Genomic DNA, 16,513 nt, shown 5'->3' with positions numbered 1-16,513 from the left:
CCACGGTTGTAGGGGTAGATGTTGATACCATCCACGATGTTGATATTGACACAAACCACGTTGTACGGGTGGACTTTGACACAACCCACGTTGAAGGGGTAGATGTTGACACAATCCACGTTGTAGGGGTAGATGTTGACACAATCCACGTTGTAGGGGTAGATGTTGACACCATCCACGTTGTTGATGTTGACACAAACCACGTTGTAAGGTTAGACTTTGGAAAGAACCCACGTTGTAGGGGTAGATGTTGACACCATTCACGTTGTAGGGGTAGACGTTGACACATTCCACGTTGTAGGGGTAGATGTTGACACAAGCCACGTTGTTGATGTTCACACAATCCACGTTGTAAGGGTCAACGTTGACACAATCCGGCAACAATCAATATGCATGAATTTAATAACATAATTTCTAACTTGTAGTCGAGTTGTGTCCCTTATCAGTACCAGGATCTACTTGTCCCAGATCCAGCCCAAGTATTGTCTCAGGTCAAGTCCAATACTATTGCTTTATTGTCTTTTGGCACAAACATATACTGTAACATAACTGATAAAAATATATTTCAGTTCAAAGCGGGGTTTGCCTCACTCACTCACTCACTCTCCGCAATGGATGTCTTGGTTGGATTGCTATAGCCCACTGAGACTCTCGGGACGTACATAGCATACTCACGCACTCACTCACTCGGAGGCACAAGCACAGTGCCCAGCACTAAATAGTAATTCAAGAGCATGCAGACTTCATGTCTGTTCAGTCCCTGCATATTTCCCCATGATCGCAACACCCCATTTAACTTACCTTTGAGCAGACAAAATGATATTTTTTAATTTTGTCAATGTTGAGACGTTCGAACGACCTCCCGCATGCGACAATCCACCGCATGCTGTCATGGGGCCTCCTCTTGGGTTTGGGAAAAGGGTGAAAGGTCACGTCGGTCATGTGACCCTTGTGCCGATACCTTGTATCGCTGTTGCAGTCTCCCCACACACAGCGCTTCGTCTTGCCCATCTCAGACAGGCGGGAGGGAGCACAGGGATTCTCAAAGCTATCCTTGCCTGAATCGTCTTCACCAGCACCGACTCCTGCCTTGACTCGCGTCTGAGAGATGTGGGCAGTTCAATAACGGCATATGCACTCCCCTTGAGACCGACCGACAGTAAGGGAGTTCAAAGACACCACGTGACTAGCGGGTCTCTCCACGAGGAGCTTCCAGATCCGCGATAACGATTTTCATGTTGAACACGCACGATGTCGTTTAGGCCGCTTCGTCAGATCCCCTTTGCTTACGTTCTGTTTATCTGTTACAAGCACTGACCCAAACATAGATCCAATATATTCTGACCCCATGGGTATGCAACGCTATATCGACCCCTATCCCAAATATATTCTGACCCTATGAGTATGCAACGCTATATCGACGCCCTATCCCCAATATATTCTGACCCCCTATGGGTATGCAACGCCATATACATCCCTACCCTAAAAATATTCTGAAACCCATGGATAATCAACGCTATATCCACCCCTATCCCCAAACCTATCCCCTATCAGACAACCCCCCACCCCGGATATGCAACGTTATAACCACCCAAAACACCAATACATATCAACCAAATGCTATACCCAGCCGTTACACACACACGCGCACACACACGCGCGCGCGCACACCGGATATGCAAAGCTATATCCACCCCAATATGTATCACCCAATCAAAATGCTATACCCACCCGATACTCCAATATAATTTTACCCTCTATGGGTATGCTATGTTGTATCCACCCCATCTACCGGGAAGTATGGAGACTTGCCTTAGATCTCCTCCGTCTCCCGCTGGAGGGTTGGTGGTTGTGTCCCTTGTTGTTGTCGGTCTCGAACACACACTCACTGTTGGTGATCACCATGGCCGAACAGCCTCTGGTCGTGCATCGCCACGTGATGTTTCCCGCTATACTTTTATAGTGGTAACTGTACTTATAGCCACTGTGCGTTATACAGTCCGCCCCTCGGGTCGTCACGCTTTTCTCAAATTGCATATTTTCCAAATAAGGTCTTTTACAACTTAGAAATAGTTGCATCAAACCATACGTTTAACCAAGACACACACACACGTCTGCTTACATGTCTTGTGCTGATAACGCTATTTAACACACAGCTTAAAAGCGAGGCATCCTGTGCTGAATCGCCCTTGACATTGTGCCAGATCTGCATGGCCTGTGCCAGATCGTCCCTCGCTATACCGCGATTAGCGTATATGGTCGTTTCAGATTCTCAGCCAAAACGCTTCAGCTCGGGTTTTAATTACATGTAATTAAAGTCGGTGGTACAGATGCGTAGTGTTGATGTTGACGGACGACGTGCACGCCTTATAATTTCGCATTCGACGTCATTCGTTCCAAATGTTCATCGGAGGGCAATTTCAGTTTGTGACCGAGTTGATTGCTCGTGCAGACTTTAAGAGTTAGTGAGTTGGTTTGAATTCCGCTTTGAACAGTATTAAGTTATACCGCGGAGGTTATGTTTGACGCGTGTTCAAAGCCTTTTCAAAATGACACGCTGGGGGTGTGAGTGTTGAATGAAGAACGGACACGTGCATACGTATTGTTACCAGCTAGTTCCAGCTGAAGTAGGATGCTTCCTGTTTTCTTGGATCTGCGTCAAAATACGAAATTGTGCCGAAACGAAACACTGTTCCTAAAACTATAATTTTCAGTCTTGATGAAAATATGTTCACTGAAATATATATAACAGTGGGCATGTTGAAAGTGAAGCCATGGATTTTGTCGCAAAAGTTTAAAATACTAAACGACTTCCGTAGCTTATGTCGCGCAGGTCATTTTCAAGCAGGCATGTGTTTCTTAGAATATGAATACCGGACTCCAACTGGTTGGACTTTGGCGTGACGAGCGAACCCTTTAACCACTAGGCTACCCCAAGTCCCACAGTCATAATGAATGAAATATGTTTAACTGAAGGTGCACGCGTTACGCGAGGCGGTAGTGACGTCTAGTCTCTCTTACAGACCTTAGAGCATCAATGTGCAACATTCACACCTACCCCACTGTCGCCTCCTTCTCCTCTCAAGCCCACACTTATCGAACTTTCAACTCAGAAATAATAATAATCGAAGGTTCCTTTATTGATATATTTCTATTTAACCTTGTGTACGTTAGTCTATGATTACATTAAACTTAAAGGGAATGTTTTCGAAACTATCATTCGTAGGTATTTTGACAGTTACAAAACGATTCGAACACGTTTTGACGAGCTTAATTTCTCGTTGATTGGTCATATGATGAAAACTGGAAATACCTGGTCATCCGGGTTATCGCACAAGATTTCTATCCTGTCCGCTTATGCACATAACATCATAAACTTGGCAATTACAAAAATCCATACATAGTCATCGGCCACATATTTCATTTAAAGACACATGGTAGTTGGTTCACTGGAAACAGACACCGTGTACCGGTGCAAGGACTCAAGACCCGTGAAGACCCGTGAAGATCCGGGGTAGAATAGTTCTTCAACAATCCATGCTTGCCGTGAAAGGCGACTACGCTTGAAAGAGGCGGCCAACGGGATCGGGTGGTCACGCATGTCATCGTATCCCAGCTGCGTGGATCGATGCTCATGATCTCAGTCACTGGATTATCTGGTCCAAAATCGATTATTTACAGACCGCAGTCATATAGCTGTAATATTGCTGAGTGCGGCGTTAAACAAACAAGAAAACAATTCATGGTCTCTGCTGGAAACATTGTAGCAAGTGATAACATTAACTCACCTTGTCTTGTTTCTGCGCGGGTTGTGTCCCTTTACTGTCGACTAGCAACTCTTTGTGCAGTCCGTGAAGACGCATTCTGTGACGCTGCAGATTACTATGTTGGTGAAATCCCGCCCTACAAACCTCACACCGAAACTGTGCCGGTCCATGCGTGCCACGATGACGTCGTAGACGCGACGTTGTCTGGAACGCCTTCCCGCACACGTCGCATGTCGTCCCCGTCATAGTTGTGTAACTTATTTTGGATCCGTCAGATTAGTATGTTATAGGTGGTAGTAATGGTAGTTGTAAAAGGCACCTGCGATGAAGTTTTGTAAGTAATTTCCCTTGAGTTGGGAAAATCTTTGCCGGTGGAAAAATGTTGTCGTTTCCTTGGGTTATCTCCTCTTTGCATTCGGTATGACCCGGGTGCTTTCGGCATATTCCGTACACTATTGGATTGAGACGAACCGAGTTAATCGCTTTGACAACAGGGTTAATGTAATCAGTGAAATTCCTTCAGTGTAGTTCTGATCACCGATAATCTTTTCAAAAGCAGGCACGTGAAGAAAATATTTTTTTAGATTCCATATCCAGAAAACAGTGTCCCGGGACATCGGGCACATCAACGAGGCGTACAGGACGTTGATGGGTGGTAGTTGACGATCAACGTCATAATGGAATAGTATACCACCAGATGAATATACCGGGTAGATGGAGCGCTGGTCAGTGGCGACAGTGGACCGGGTGTCATCAACATCAACCTTCACTTGTAACGCTGTTCACGGAGAGAGATATACCCAACCTTCACAACCAAACTACTTGCAGGGATAATGGCGTTATGAGCTGAACCAAATGCTACTTCTCCACCGCATGACCCAGATTCCCGAACCCGTCTGAGCGCGAAACCTTCACGAGTGAAGGCTGGGACACAGAGCAACAGGTCGATAAGTTCGCGTTATAATGAAGGAACCTTCAGCGTTGTATCCGTCATTCTTCCGTAGCCTTCAACGCTGCAGCCTTCTATCATTGTTGATATGTGATACGCCCATACGCTGTATATATCAATTTCTGCCATATATCAGAATGATTGTGTCTGGAGCCCATTCTTGATTAAAAATGAAATAACAACAGGCAAATATATATGTACAAACATATTGCGGTTGGTGGTCACACAAAGACTTGTGACCCACTCCCCGCTATACCGCTAATCTCGGCGTCAAACCGACTAGCTGCTTCCAGGGCTGCGAATCAACCCCCTTTTTCTCACAGCATCACTTCTAATCCCCACCCTCACCTCCATCAACACATTCTCACCTTCGTGCACACGTACTTATCCCTGTTGACTCGGTCAATATTCAGACGCTCGCTAGGCCGACCACAGAATATGATCCACCGCAGACATTTCTCGAGATTCGTCTTCGGCTTGGGGAAAGGCACAAAATCTACACCAACCATGTGACTTTTGTGGTAATATCGACTGTCATTATGACAATCACCCCACTGGCATCGCTTAATTCTCATTTTGAAGGACAGGATTTAACTTCAGCGGTCCCGATTGTGTATGTTACTAAATATAGATGTCTAGTTTGTCACACCACCAGATAACGCGTTGTTATGGTAACGAGGCTCCAGAAGGTGGGGTCTGCGTCAAGATTCAACTAAACTCCTTACCTTTGAGCAGACAAAATGCCATGTCCGGATAGAGGTCACGCAAAGCCTGTCGGGACGACCACATGCAAACAGCCATCGAGCACACTTGTTCGGATTGCGGGTCGGCTTTGGAAATGGGGCGAATGTAATTCCGTACATATGGGGTCTGTCCTTGTACCTACTATCGCTGTGACAATCTCCCCAGCAGCATCGCTTTGTCACCATTTTGACACGATCTGTCCGGTTGAGCGAGAGTCGACATCAATCTCTTACCCTCGGCAACATGCTTTCGAATTTGAATCACGCAATCACTACATACGGGTCATGCAGGCAATCTTCGAGCACATGACCCGGTATTTGTACCGCTGTTTAACGTGCATGCGATCATGTCTACGGCGGCCTGACCGTGCCATAATTTCAATGTGTTGTCTTACTGTCCTTTGAATTGGACGTACAATAGTGCATTATAATATGCTTAAATTGGAAACTGTGAACAGTTTATATCGTACTCTAAAACGATGGGGGGGGGGGTGGTTACATCTTGTATTTTGTCAAAGTGTGATCAATCAATTAAGATCCATAAATAGCTCGCGTGACGTCACCACGGTTTGACTGAGTGTTATCCACGTCACGTGAATGAACAGCTTTTAAATTTTGTACCCAGATTCGAACATCTGTGACGATAAAATAACATCACTTAAATAATTAGATGAACTTTGTTACGTCACCCAATACGCAGCTTTTCCCCGCTTCAAAGCAAAACGCCGCACGCTTTTTTCCCGAGTCAATGGTAGTCACGTGACGCAAGTTCACCTCAGCTCAATCGAACAGTTGTTTTCTATGAATTTGGAATTTGTTTGAATTCTTTTACAATGGCATATTAAAACATCTCGGTAAGATAAATTCGTTGTAGCAGGATCGGTCGGGGTACACCGGCTCGTGTATAAAACGTAATGAGGGGACGCATACAACCCCATGTACCCCGCGTGATCACGCTACAACTTATACATAAGCACATCAAACACGCCATGTTTGTAAGCACTTATCACCTGCCACACGGGAACATATGGCAATCAGTGGGAGAGCAGCCCCGACCAACTGTTGGTACGAGAGTGCAGTGAATGTCCTTGACCGGATGCCAGATCTTGTCTGCAGCCGAAAATGAAGAGCCGCCTTGATAAGCTGTAATTATTAGCGATGTCAGGTGACGTCATCCCAATGCCAGCTAGCCGCATATTTTGTGTCATATTGACTAGGATCCTGTCTACGAGGGTTTGTGAATAAAAATGCTCTCATCAAAAATAGCACCAGGGCCCCGTTCCACAAAGCAATCTTAGCGCTACGACCGTCGTAAGTTTGTTAAAGTATGGGAGTTAGCGCTTAGGTCGCTTTGTGTAACGGGGCCCAGCAAAAGAAAACAGTTCGTGTACCACTTTTTTTGTCAGTGCCTGTTCGTGTTGGTAACAGCGCTGAGATTGCAGAAACCAGTTTATGTGCCATACTGTTTGCAGATGGGCTGTAATTGCGCGGTTAGTTTGATATGTACACACGGACTGGGTAGTTTGATATGTACTCACGGACTGGGTAGTTTGATATGTACACACGGACTGGGTAGTTTGATATGTACACACGGACTGGGTAGTTTGATATGTACACACGGACTGGGTAGTTTGATATGTACACACGGACTGGGTAGTTTGATATGTACACACGGACTGGGTAGTTTGATATGTACACACGGACTGGGTAGTTTGATATGTACTCACGGACTGGGTAGTTTGATATGTACACACGGACTGGGTAGTTTGATATGTACACACGGACTGGGTAGTTTTATATGTACTCACCAACTGCTAGTTTTGGAGGCGAGGTGAAATGGGGTTTAACGTCGCGGTAAGTACCACCTTTTAACGTCTTTTGGCATGACGCGGCCGGGGATCGAACCCCGGTTCTTCCGCAGTACGGGCGGACGCTCTACCACTAGACCACGGAGGCGGTCAGGTGGTTTTATATGTACTCACCGAGTGGGTAATTTTATATGTACTCACCGACTGGGTAGTTTTGCGTGGGATGACTTGCGTCCTGAGGAAGGCGTCCATGACAGAGAAGAACATCCACTTGCTGGTGTGGCGTCTGCCCGACTTGAGGCCGTGCTTCTCCTTGTGGAGTTCCTTGGCGTAGTACGACCTGGTGTTGATCAACTTCGTGTTGATCTGCTGGGCTGCAATAGTGGAGACGAGACACGGTCAATGGGTTCAATTCCCCACATGGGTACAACGTGTGAAGCCCATTTTCCGGTGTTCCCCGCCATGAATATTGCTGGAAGCGGCATAAAACCATACTCACTCACTCACTCTCAGGTGTTAATGGTGGTGGTGGTGGTGGTGGTGGTACATATGGGTGTCCTTGGTAGTGTACATCTTCCCGAGGCAAGAGAGTTAACTGACTATAAAAGTCCAGTTTCCACCCTTGCCGAACTAGGCTGGTATTATGGAGTTACATTTTGGCTGGACTAACGAGTCTATGCATAGTCCAATCAAAATCGCGCACCGAAATTGAAATCCGGTTCGTAAACTGTCGTGCAGATTTCGGTCGATTGCAGGATTTGCAAATCATGTGCACCACCAACTCGTTGTCAGCAGATATTTTCCAAATCTTCTCATGTTTTTATTCAAGGTGCTCTTGTGATTTGATGCATTTCGCGATGTAAGACCCGTTTTATCACAATATATAGATATTGATTATCGATCAGATCGTCCTGACCGGGCGCATCCATTTTGTGTGAAGCAAACGCAAATGATACGAGAGGTGGAATCTAATTGGTCAGTAGGAGAGGCTTAGAAGGGACATAACTGGTAATAGCCACTGGTGGCGCCACGATCGAGCCCAGTAATTCCAGCCTAGTTCGGCAAGGGTGGAAACTGGACCTTTAAAGTCAGTTAACTCCCTTGCCTCGGGAGGATGGGTAGTGTAGTGATGTTTGTGGGGGTTATAATAACATGCATATTTCTACATCACCAAACCCACACCCCATAGCATGCTTAAAGCGCTGCACTATTACCCCGGTCAATGGATCAACTCGATTTTCATTGTCAGCTCCTGGGGAGTATACAATCCATGTTGCCTGTCAGGCGCTAGAAGGTTGACAGCCTCTCCTTCCGGGCGCCCATTCACTATCTAGGTAGTGCATGGTGGTAGAAGTGTTTTGGAGTTTAGATCTTGTGCAAGTGCTTCTTGAAATTGTAGCGTGTGGATTGATGAAATGCATGAGCGAGTGAAGATATGGTTTCCGTATATATTATTTGGCGTCAATCATTGAACAATTCAAATGGCATGGGTCCAAATCACTGAGCAGTGAGCCCGAATTCACCACACCCTCCAAACCCACCGCAACCAACCTGTCTGGCTTCGCATGGGTCCTTCCTATTTTGGGAGTGGTGGTCGGGTAGCCTAGTGGTTAAAGCGTTCGCTCGTCACGCTAAAGACCCGAGTTCGATTTCCGACATGGGTAATTTGTGAATCCCAATTCTGGTGACCCACACTGTGATATTGCTGGAATATTGCTAAAAGCGGCGTAAAACCATACTCAAACACTCGCTCCTATTTTTGGTTTGTTTGTCTGTTGTTTAACGCCGCATTCAGCAATATTACAGCTGTATGACGGCGGTCTGTAAATAATCGAGTCTGGACCAGACAATCCAGTGATTAATATCATGAGCATCGAGCCACGCAATTTGGATCGATGACATGCATCAACCAAGTCAGCGAGCCTGACCACCCGATCCCGTTAGTCGCCTTTTACGACATGCATAGTCACCTTTAACGGCAAGCATGGGTTGTTGAAGACCCATTCTACCCCTATTTTTGACGTAGGTGTGCAGGTCTAGTTGTATAACATCATGATGTCTTGCACAAAAGGAACGTATGAGTTTAAGTTTACACTATTTTAAATATTACGGCATCCATGTCAGGACACGGAAACACCAAGAATGGGTTATCCATTACATCCTCGTGGGAATCGAACCCGGAACTTGGGAGAGAGGAGCGAAAGGTCGAGTCAAAAACATATCAACAAAAATAGTTAATAACAAAACATGTATTAAGTTGTTACTTGTTATTAACTGAATAGGAGGTTTACCTCTTACCAAAAAAAAACTCGAAATAATGCCAACATTTCTGCTTTGACCCAACCATTTTGATTTTGAGACGCCCCCTCACCTGTAAATGCGCCGTCCATGTTTGTGGTGATCCTTTGAATGGCCTCGTTACGGGCTTCCTTGTTGTGGTAGTCCGGGGCGGACATATTCCACAGTGTACCCTCGCGTCGATACAGCGCTATCAGCCGGAACATGTCCGCCTGGGAGAACCGCTGATCATCGTCCAGAGGCGCCATTTTGAAGTATTCAAATGTTAAACATACGCATGCCCAGTAAGCACGAATGACGTAGCAAGGATACCTTAGACACATGTGTCATCCCGTCTATGTTAGGCCTCTTTACTATGAGGGGCTAAATGGGTCGGGCCAAACCGAGATGGTTTTTTTTATTTAAATCTTGTTAAATGAAACCGGAATTGTGTATTCAATTTAACATGAACGTTTACATGAATTAAAGTGTATAGTGTCTTCCTCTTGCGTGACCTCATCGTGACATCAAGGGACGCAACTCCTGCTAAAATCTCACTTCACTTTTACGTTTGTAGTCGGGGCGGTCGGGTCGCCTAGTAGTTAAGGCGTTCGCTCGTCATGCCGAAGACCCAGCTTCATGACGGTGACCTGTAAATGATCCAGTGATTGATATTGAGAGCAATGTTCCATGTCGTCATCAGCCAGTCGCCGAGTCTGACCACAGATCCGTTAAGTTACCCCTCGCGACCACCATGGGTTCCTGGGAAACAAACCCGGACTCCCCACGGGACTACCACTCAAGTCCGGTTTAGAGAGGTTACAGTTATTCAGTCTAAAATGCGTGCTGCTCGTAGACTAAGAGGACGTGTGGTTTTACGCCGCTTTTAGCAATATTCCAGCAATACCACGGCGACGGACGCCAGAAATGGTCTTCACACATTGTACCCTTATCGGGAATCGAACCCGGGTTTTCGGAGTGACGAGCGAACGCTTTTACCACTAGGCTACCCGACCGCCCCCTGTGGTGTAGTGGATAGAGCGTCTGCCTGGAGACCGCCTCCTTGTTAAAGTGGTAGAGCGTCTGCCCGGAGACCGCCTCCTTGTTGTAGTTGATAGAGCGTCTGCCCGGAGACCGCCTCCGTGGTGTAGTGGTAGAGCGTCTGCCCGGAGACCGCCTCCGTGGTGTAGTGGTAGAGCGTCTGCCCGGAGACCGCCTCCTTGTTGTAGTGGTAGAGCGTCTGCCCGGAGACCGCCTCCGTGGTGTAGTGGTAGAGCGTCTGCCCGGAGACCGCCTCCTTGTTGTAGTGGTAGAGCGTCTGCCCGGAGATTGCCTCCTTGTTGTAGTGGTAGAGCGTCTGCCCGGAGACCGCCTCCTTGTTGTAGTGGTAGAGTGTCTGCCCGGAGACCGCCTCCTTGTTGTAGTGGTAGAGCGTCTGCCGGGAGACCGCCTCCTTGTTGTAGTGGTAGAGCGTCTGCCCGGAGACCGCCTCCTTGTTAAAGTGGTAGAGCGTCTGCCCGGAGACCGCCTCCTTGTTGTAGTTGATAGAGCGTCTGCCCGGAGACCGCCTCCGTGGTGTAGTGGTAGAGCGTCTGCCCAGAGACCGCCTCCGTGGTGTAGTGGTAGAGCGTCTGCCCGAAGACCGCCTCCTTGTTGTAGTGGTAGAGCGTCTGCCCAGAGACCGCCTCCGTGGTGTAGTGGTAGAGCGTCTGCCCGGAGACCGCCTCCTTGTTGTAGTGGTAGAGCGTCTGCCCGGAGATTGCCTCCTTGTTGTAGTGGTAGAGTGTCTGCCCGGAGACCGCCTCCTTGTTGTAGTGGTAGAGCGTCTGCCCGGAGACCGCCTCCTTGTTGTAGTGGTAGAGCGTCTGCCCGGAGACCGCCTCCTTGTTGTAGTGGTAGAGCGTCTGCCCGGAGACCGCCTCCTTGTTAAAGTGGTAGAGCGTCTGCCCGGGGACCGCCTCCTTGTTGTAGTGGTAGAGCGTCTGTCTGGAGACCGCCTCCTTGTTGTAGTGGTAGAGCGTCTGTCTGGAGACCGCCTCCTTGTTGTAGTGGTAGAGCGTCTGCCCAGAGACCGCCTCCTTGTTAAAGTGGTAGAGCGTCTGCCCGGAGACCGCCTCCTTGTTGTAGTGGTAGAGCGTCTGTCTGGAGACCGCCTCCGTGGTGTGGTGGTAGAGCGTCTGCCCGGAGACCGCCTCCTTGTTGTAGTGGTAGAGCGTCTGCCCGGAGACCGCCTCCTTGTTGTTGTGGTAGAGCGTCTGCTCGGAGACCGCCTCCGTGGTGTTGTGGTAGAGCGTCTGCTCGGAGACCGCCTCCGTGGTGTTGTGGTAGAGCGTCTGCCCGGAGAGCGCTAGGTTGGTGGGCGGTTTGATCCCCGACTGCGTCATACCAAAAAACGTTAAAAATGGTACTTGTTGTTACCCTGCTTGACGCTCGACAATAAACGGATAAAACAAGGACTGTTGGGCTCGGTGTAAGTATAATTTGAAACTGCTACATGGTAACTCAGTGGGCCAGCACTAAAAAGGCGGTATTAGTCCAGACTAGTACCTGCACGCACGCACGCACGCACGCACGCACGCACGCACGCACGTACGTACGCACGTACGCACACACACGTCGCTGTATAAGTGCAATAAACTTGAACGCGACGTTAACCTTATTTCACCCAATTCATTCATTTGACGGACATTCACACGGGTAACTCCAGTCGACTGACAAGCATGACAGACTGTAGACCTATTCTGCCAAGGGGGTCATCTTCGATCATCCAGTGTGTATCTCCATTCATTATGATATTATCATTATCATAGATGGAGATTAATACCCTGGAAAGACGAAGACCTTATAATGGACTTTCTATTGACTTTGAGGTGAGGTGATATAGGGTTTAACGAGTCGTTGTAGATTATTGCATTTACATAGCGACGTACATGCACGTGCGTACGTGTGTGCGTGCGTGCGTGCGTGCGTGCGTGCGTGCGTGGATTAATGCCGGTTTGATAGTGCTAGCCCGATGACATACCGTGCCGCAGTTAAACATGGATACGCCACTCAGACACATTTTCTGGCTACGAACCAACCATGTTTTAATGCCGAGAGCCAAGCAGCAAGCAGCGTAAACATCAGAAACATTCCAGCTATATGACCACGGTCTGTAAACAATCGAGTCTGGACCAGACAATCCAGTGATTGATAACATGAGCATCGATCCACGTAATTAAGATACGATGACGTGCATCAACAAAGTCAGTCTAATCACGGGGCACAAGCATGGGAGCTGAATACCAATTCCAATCCAGATTTCACTGGTTTGCTGTTGTCATAAATTGCATGGGTACTGCAGATCCTCGGGTTCAATTGTCATTTCCTGTTTTTTGTTTAGCAGTACAGGTTAAAAACAAAAGTCAAAATGATGGGGGCACAGTTTCCACCAAGAACTAATATTCAGAACTAATATACAGTAAACTACGGTTATAACGAACTCAAAGGGACCACTAATTTTAGTTCGTTATAACCGTAGTTCGTTATAGGCATATATGCAGCATATATACAACAAATGGCCGGGCCTAAAAAAAAAGTTCGTTATATCGGTCAGTTCGTTATAAGCGTGTTCGTTATAACCGTAGTTTACTGTATCATCATTTGTAGCATATATTTAAATTGAATAATACCTCAGGCACCTATGTCCATTGTTATTCCTTATCAGTGGTGGAACTACATATTTTTAGTTATAAACAAATTTTATCACTGCAATGGTGGAAATGAAGTCAAAGGGAGACAACTTTTGAAGAACTATCTTTACCCTAAGTTCCCCAATCAAGAAACACCCATTCAGCAATTGTGGAGCCCAGAAAGTTGATGATGGACATCGCTTGTCCATCTTGCTTGTCTGTCGTGTCATCGTGCTAAATGGGGATCTGGGGGTCAGGCTCTGTTGTGTCATCCTGCTAGATGGGGATCTGGGGGGTCAGGCTCTGTTGTGTCATCCTAAAAAATGGTGATATGGTGATCAGGCTCTGTTGTGACATCCTGCTAGGTGGGGATCTGGGGGGTCAGGCTCTGTTGTGTCATCCTGCTAGGTGGGGATCTGGGCATCAGGCTCTGTTGTGTCATCCTGCTAGGTGGGGATCTGGGGATCAGGCTCTGTCGTGTCATCCTGCTAGATGGGGTCTGGGGATCAGGCTCTGTTGTGTCATCCTGCTAGGTGGGGATCTGGGCATCAGGCTCTGTTGTGTCATCCTGCTAGGTGGGGATCTGGGGATCAGGCTCTGTCATGTCATCCTGCTAGATGGGGTCTGGGGATCAGGCTCTGTTGTGTCATCCTGCTAGGTGGGGATATGGGGGTCAGGCTCTGTTGTGTCATCCTGCTAGGTGGGGATCTGGGGGTCAGGCTCTGTTGTGTCATCCTGCTAGGTGGGGATCTGGGGATCAGGCTCTGTCATGTCATCCTGCTAGATGGGGTCTGGGGATCAGACTCTGTTGTGTCATCCTGCTAGATGGGGTCTGGGGATCAGGCTCTGTTGTGTCATCCTGGTAGATGGGGTCTGGGGGTCAGCCTCTGTCATGTCATCCTGCTAGGTGGGGATCTGGGGATCAGGCTCTGTCGTGTCATCCTGCTAGATGGGGTCTTGGGGTCAGGCTCTGTTGTGTCATCCTGCTAGATGGGGTCTGGGGATCAGGCTCTGTCATGTCATCCTGCTAGATGGGGTCTGGGGATAAAGCTCTGTTGTGTCATCCTGCTAGATGGGGTCTGGGGATCAGGCTCTGTTGTGTCATCTTGCTAGGAGGGGTCTGGGGATCAGGCTCTGTTGTGTCATCCTGCTAGATGGGGTCTGGGGATCAGGCTCTGTTGTGTCATCCTGGTAGATGGGGTCTGGGGATCAGACTCTGTCGTGTCGACCTGCTAGATGGGTCTGGGGATCAGGCTCTGTTGTGTCATCCTGGTAGATGGGGTCTGGGGGTCAGGCTCTGTCATGTCATCCTGCTAGGTGGGGACATGGGGATCAGGCTCTGTCGTGTCGACCTGCTAGATGGGGTCTGGGGGTCAGGCTCTGTTGTGTCATCCTGCTAGGTGGGGATCTGGGGATCAGGCTCTGTCGTGTCATCCTGCTAGGTGGGGATCTGGGGATCAGGCTCTGTTGTGTCATCCTGCTACATGGGGTCTGGGGATCAAGCTCTGTCGTGTCACCTTGCTAGATGGGGTCTTGGGATCAGGCTCTGTTGTGTCATCCTGCTAGATGGGGTCTGGGGATCAGGCTCTGTTGTGTCATCCTGCTAGATGGGGTCTGGGGATCAGGCTCTGTTGTGTCATCCTGCTAGGTGGGGATCTGGGGATCAGGCTCTGTTGTGTCATCCTGCTACATGGGGTCTGGGGATCAAGCTCTGTCGTGTCATCCTGCTAGATGGGGTCTGGGTATCAGGCTCTGTCGTGTCATCCTGCTAGATGGGGTCTGGGGATCTGGGGATCAGGCTCTGTCGTGTTATCCTGCTAGGTGGGGATTTTGGGATCAGGCTCTGTCGTGTCATCGTGCTAGATGGGTCTGGGGATCAGGCTCTGTTGTGTCATCCTGCTAGATGGGGTCTGGGGATCAGACTCTGTCGTGTCATCCTGCTAGATGGGGTCTGGGGATCAGGCTCTGTCGTGTCACCTTGCTAGATGGGGTCTGGGGATCAGGCTCTGTCGTGTCACCTTGCTAGATGGGGTCTTGGGATCAGGCTCTGTTGTGTCATCCTGCTAGATGGGGATCTGGGGGTCAGGCTCTGTCATGTCGACCTGCTAGATGGGGTCTTGGGATCAGGCTCTGTTGTGTCATCCTGCTAGATGGGGTCTGGGGATCTGGGGATCAGGCTCTGTCGTGTTATCCTGCTAGGTGGGGATTTTGGGATCAGGCTCTGTCGTGTCATCGTGCTAGATGGGTCTGGGGATCAGGCTCTGTTGTGTCATCCTGCTAGATGGGGTCTGGGGATCAGACTCTGTCGTGTCATCCTGCTAGATGGGGTCTGGGGATCAGGCTCTGTCGTGTCACCTTGCTAGATGGGGTCTGGGGATCAGGCTCTGTCGTGTCACCTTGCTAGATGGGGTCTTGGGATCAGGCTCTGTTGTGTCATCCTGCTAGATGGGGATCTGGGGGTCAGGCTCTGTCATGTCGACCTGCTAGATGGGGTCTTGGGATCAGGCTCTATTGTGTCATCCTGCTAGATGGGGATCTGGCGGTCAGGCTCTGTCGTGTCATCCTGCTAGATGGGGGACTCTTTGTTCATTTTCAGACCCCAGTTAACCTGGTTGAAACTTGATTGATTAAAGTTTCCATTCAAGCTAATTGCACTTACATATTGAAGTGCATCCACATGTGTGTGAGTCTGCTTGTACTAGTCTGGACTGATTTTCATCAAAATACCAACATACCCTTCATCGTCCTTTGATTTTGATCAAACCCACTAATGCTCCATCCACTCGACCACAGAGGCAGTTGATTAATTACAGACTTTGCTATAGCTGGCATTGTGCTCACAAGCAACCTTCACTCACTCATCCCATCAATAATGGATCAGTCGCAACAATGCCGAAGAGACGCTAAATTTTAACTCATTCACTCAGTAATGAATCAAGAACCAGTAATTTAGTGTATGCAGTTTCATGCCACACAAATCATTAGTTGTAATTAAAATAAGCACAAGAAGATGATCCTGGCACATCCAAGGGATACTATTCTGCACAAACTATTTTACTGTGGTTTAGCAATAGCTTATGAACCATGCACTTGTGCGCTGATCACAAATGATTCAGTCAAAGGTACATCTGCTATGTAATTAAGGATATGTTGTTTTTTAATTTCTGAAATTACCTATTGGATCATTTGCAAAAGAACCAAAATATGACAACAATATATGAAAGACAAGGACAACATTGATCAATACCTAGTTTATGTTGAAACTAACAATAAACATAATATTACATATCATCCCTGT

At 48.0% G+C, this 16,513-nt stretch overlaps 1 protein-coding gene across 1 annotated transcript in view; it reads right to left on the bottom strand.

The window, feature by feature from the left end:
- Positions 1-1,102, bottom strand: part of LOC139462160 (uncharacterized) — a 28,192-nt gene extending 27,090 nt beyond the window's left edge. The window contains exon 1 of the mRNA XM_071243687.1: positions 802-1,102. Coding sequence (XP_071099788.1) covers positions 802-1,011 — 210 coding nt within the window. The 5' untranslated portion in view covers positions 1,012-1,102. The remainder of the gene's footprint in view (positions 1-801) is intronic.
- Positions 1,103-16,513: the final 15,411 nt, after the last annotated feature.

The sequence above is a fragment of the Haliotis cracherodii genome, unplaced genomic scaffold (genome assembly GCF_022045235.1).
Source record: "Haliotis cracherodii isolate W230 unplaced genomic scaffold, xgHalCrac1.p SCAF_15, whole genome shotgun sequence".
Taxonomy (NCBI): Eukaryota; Metazoa; Mollusca; class Gastropoda; order Lepetellida; family Haliotidae; genus Haliotis; species Haliotis cracherodii.
This window is presented reverse-complemented; position numbering and strand designations above follow the sequence as displayed.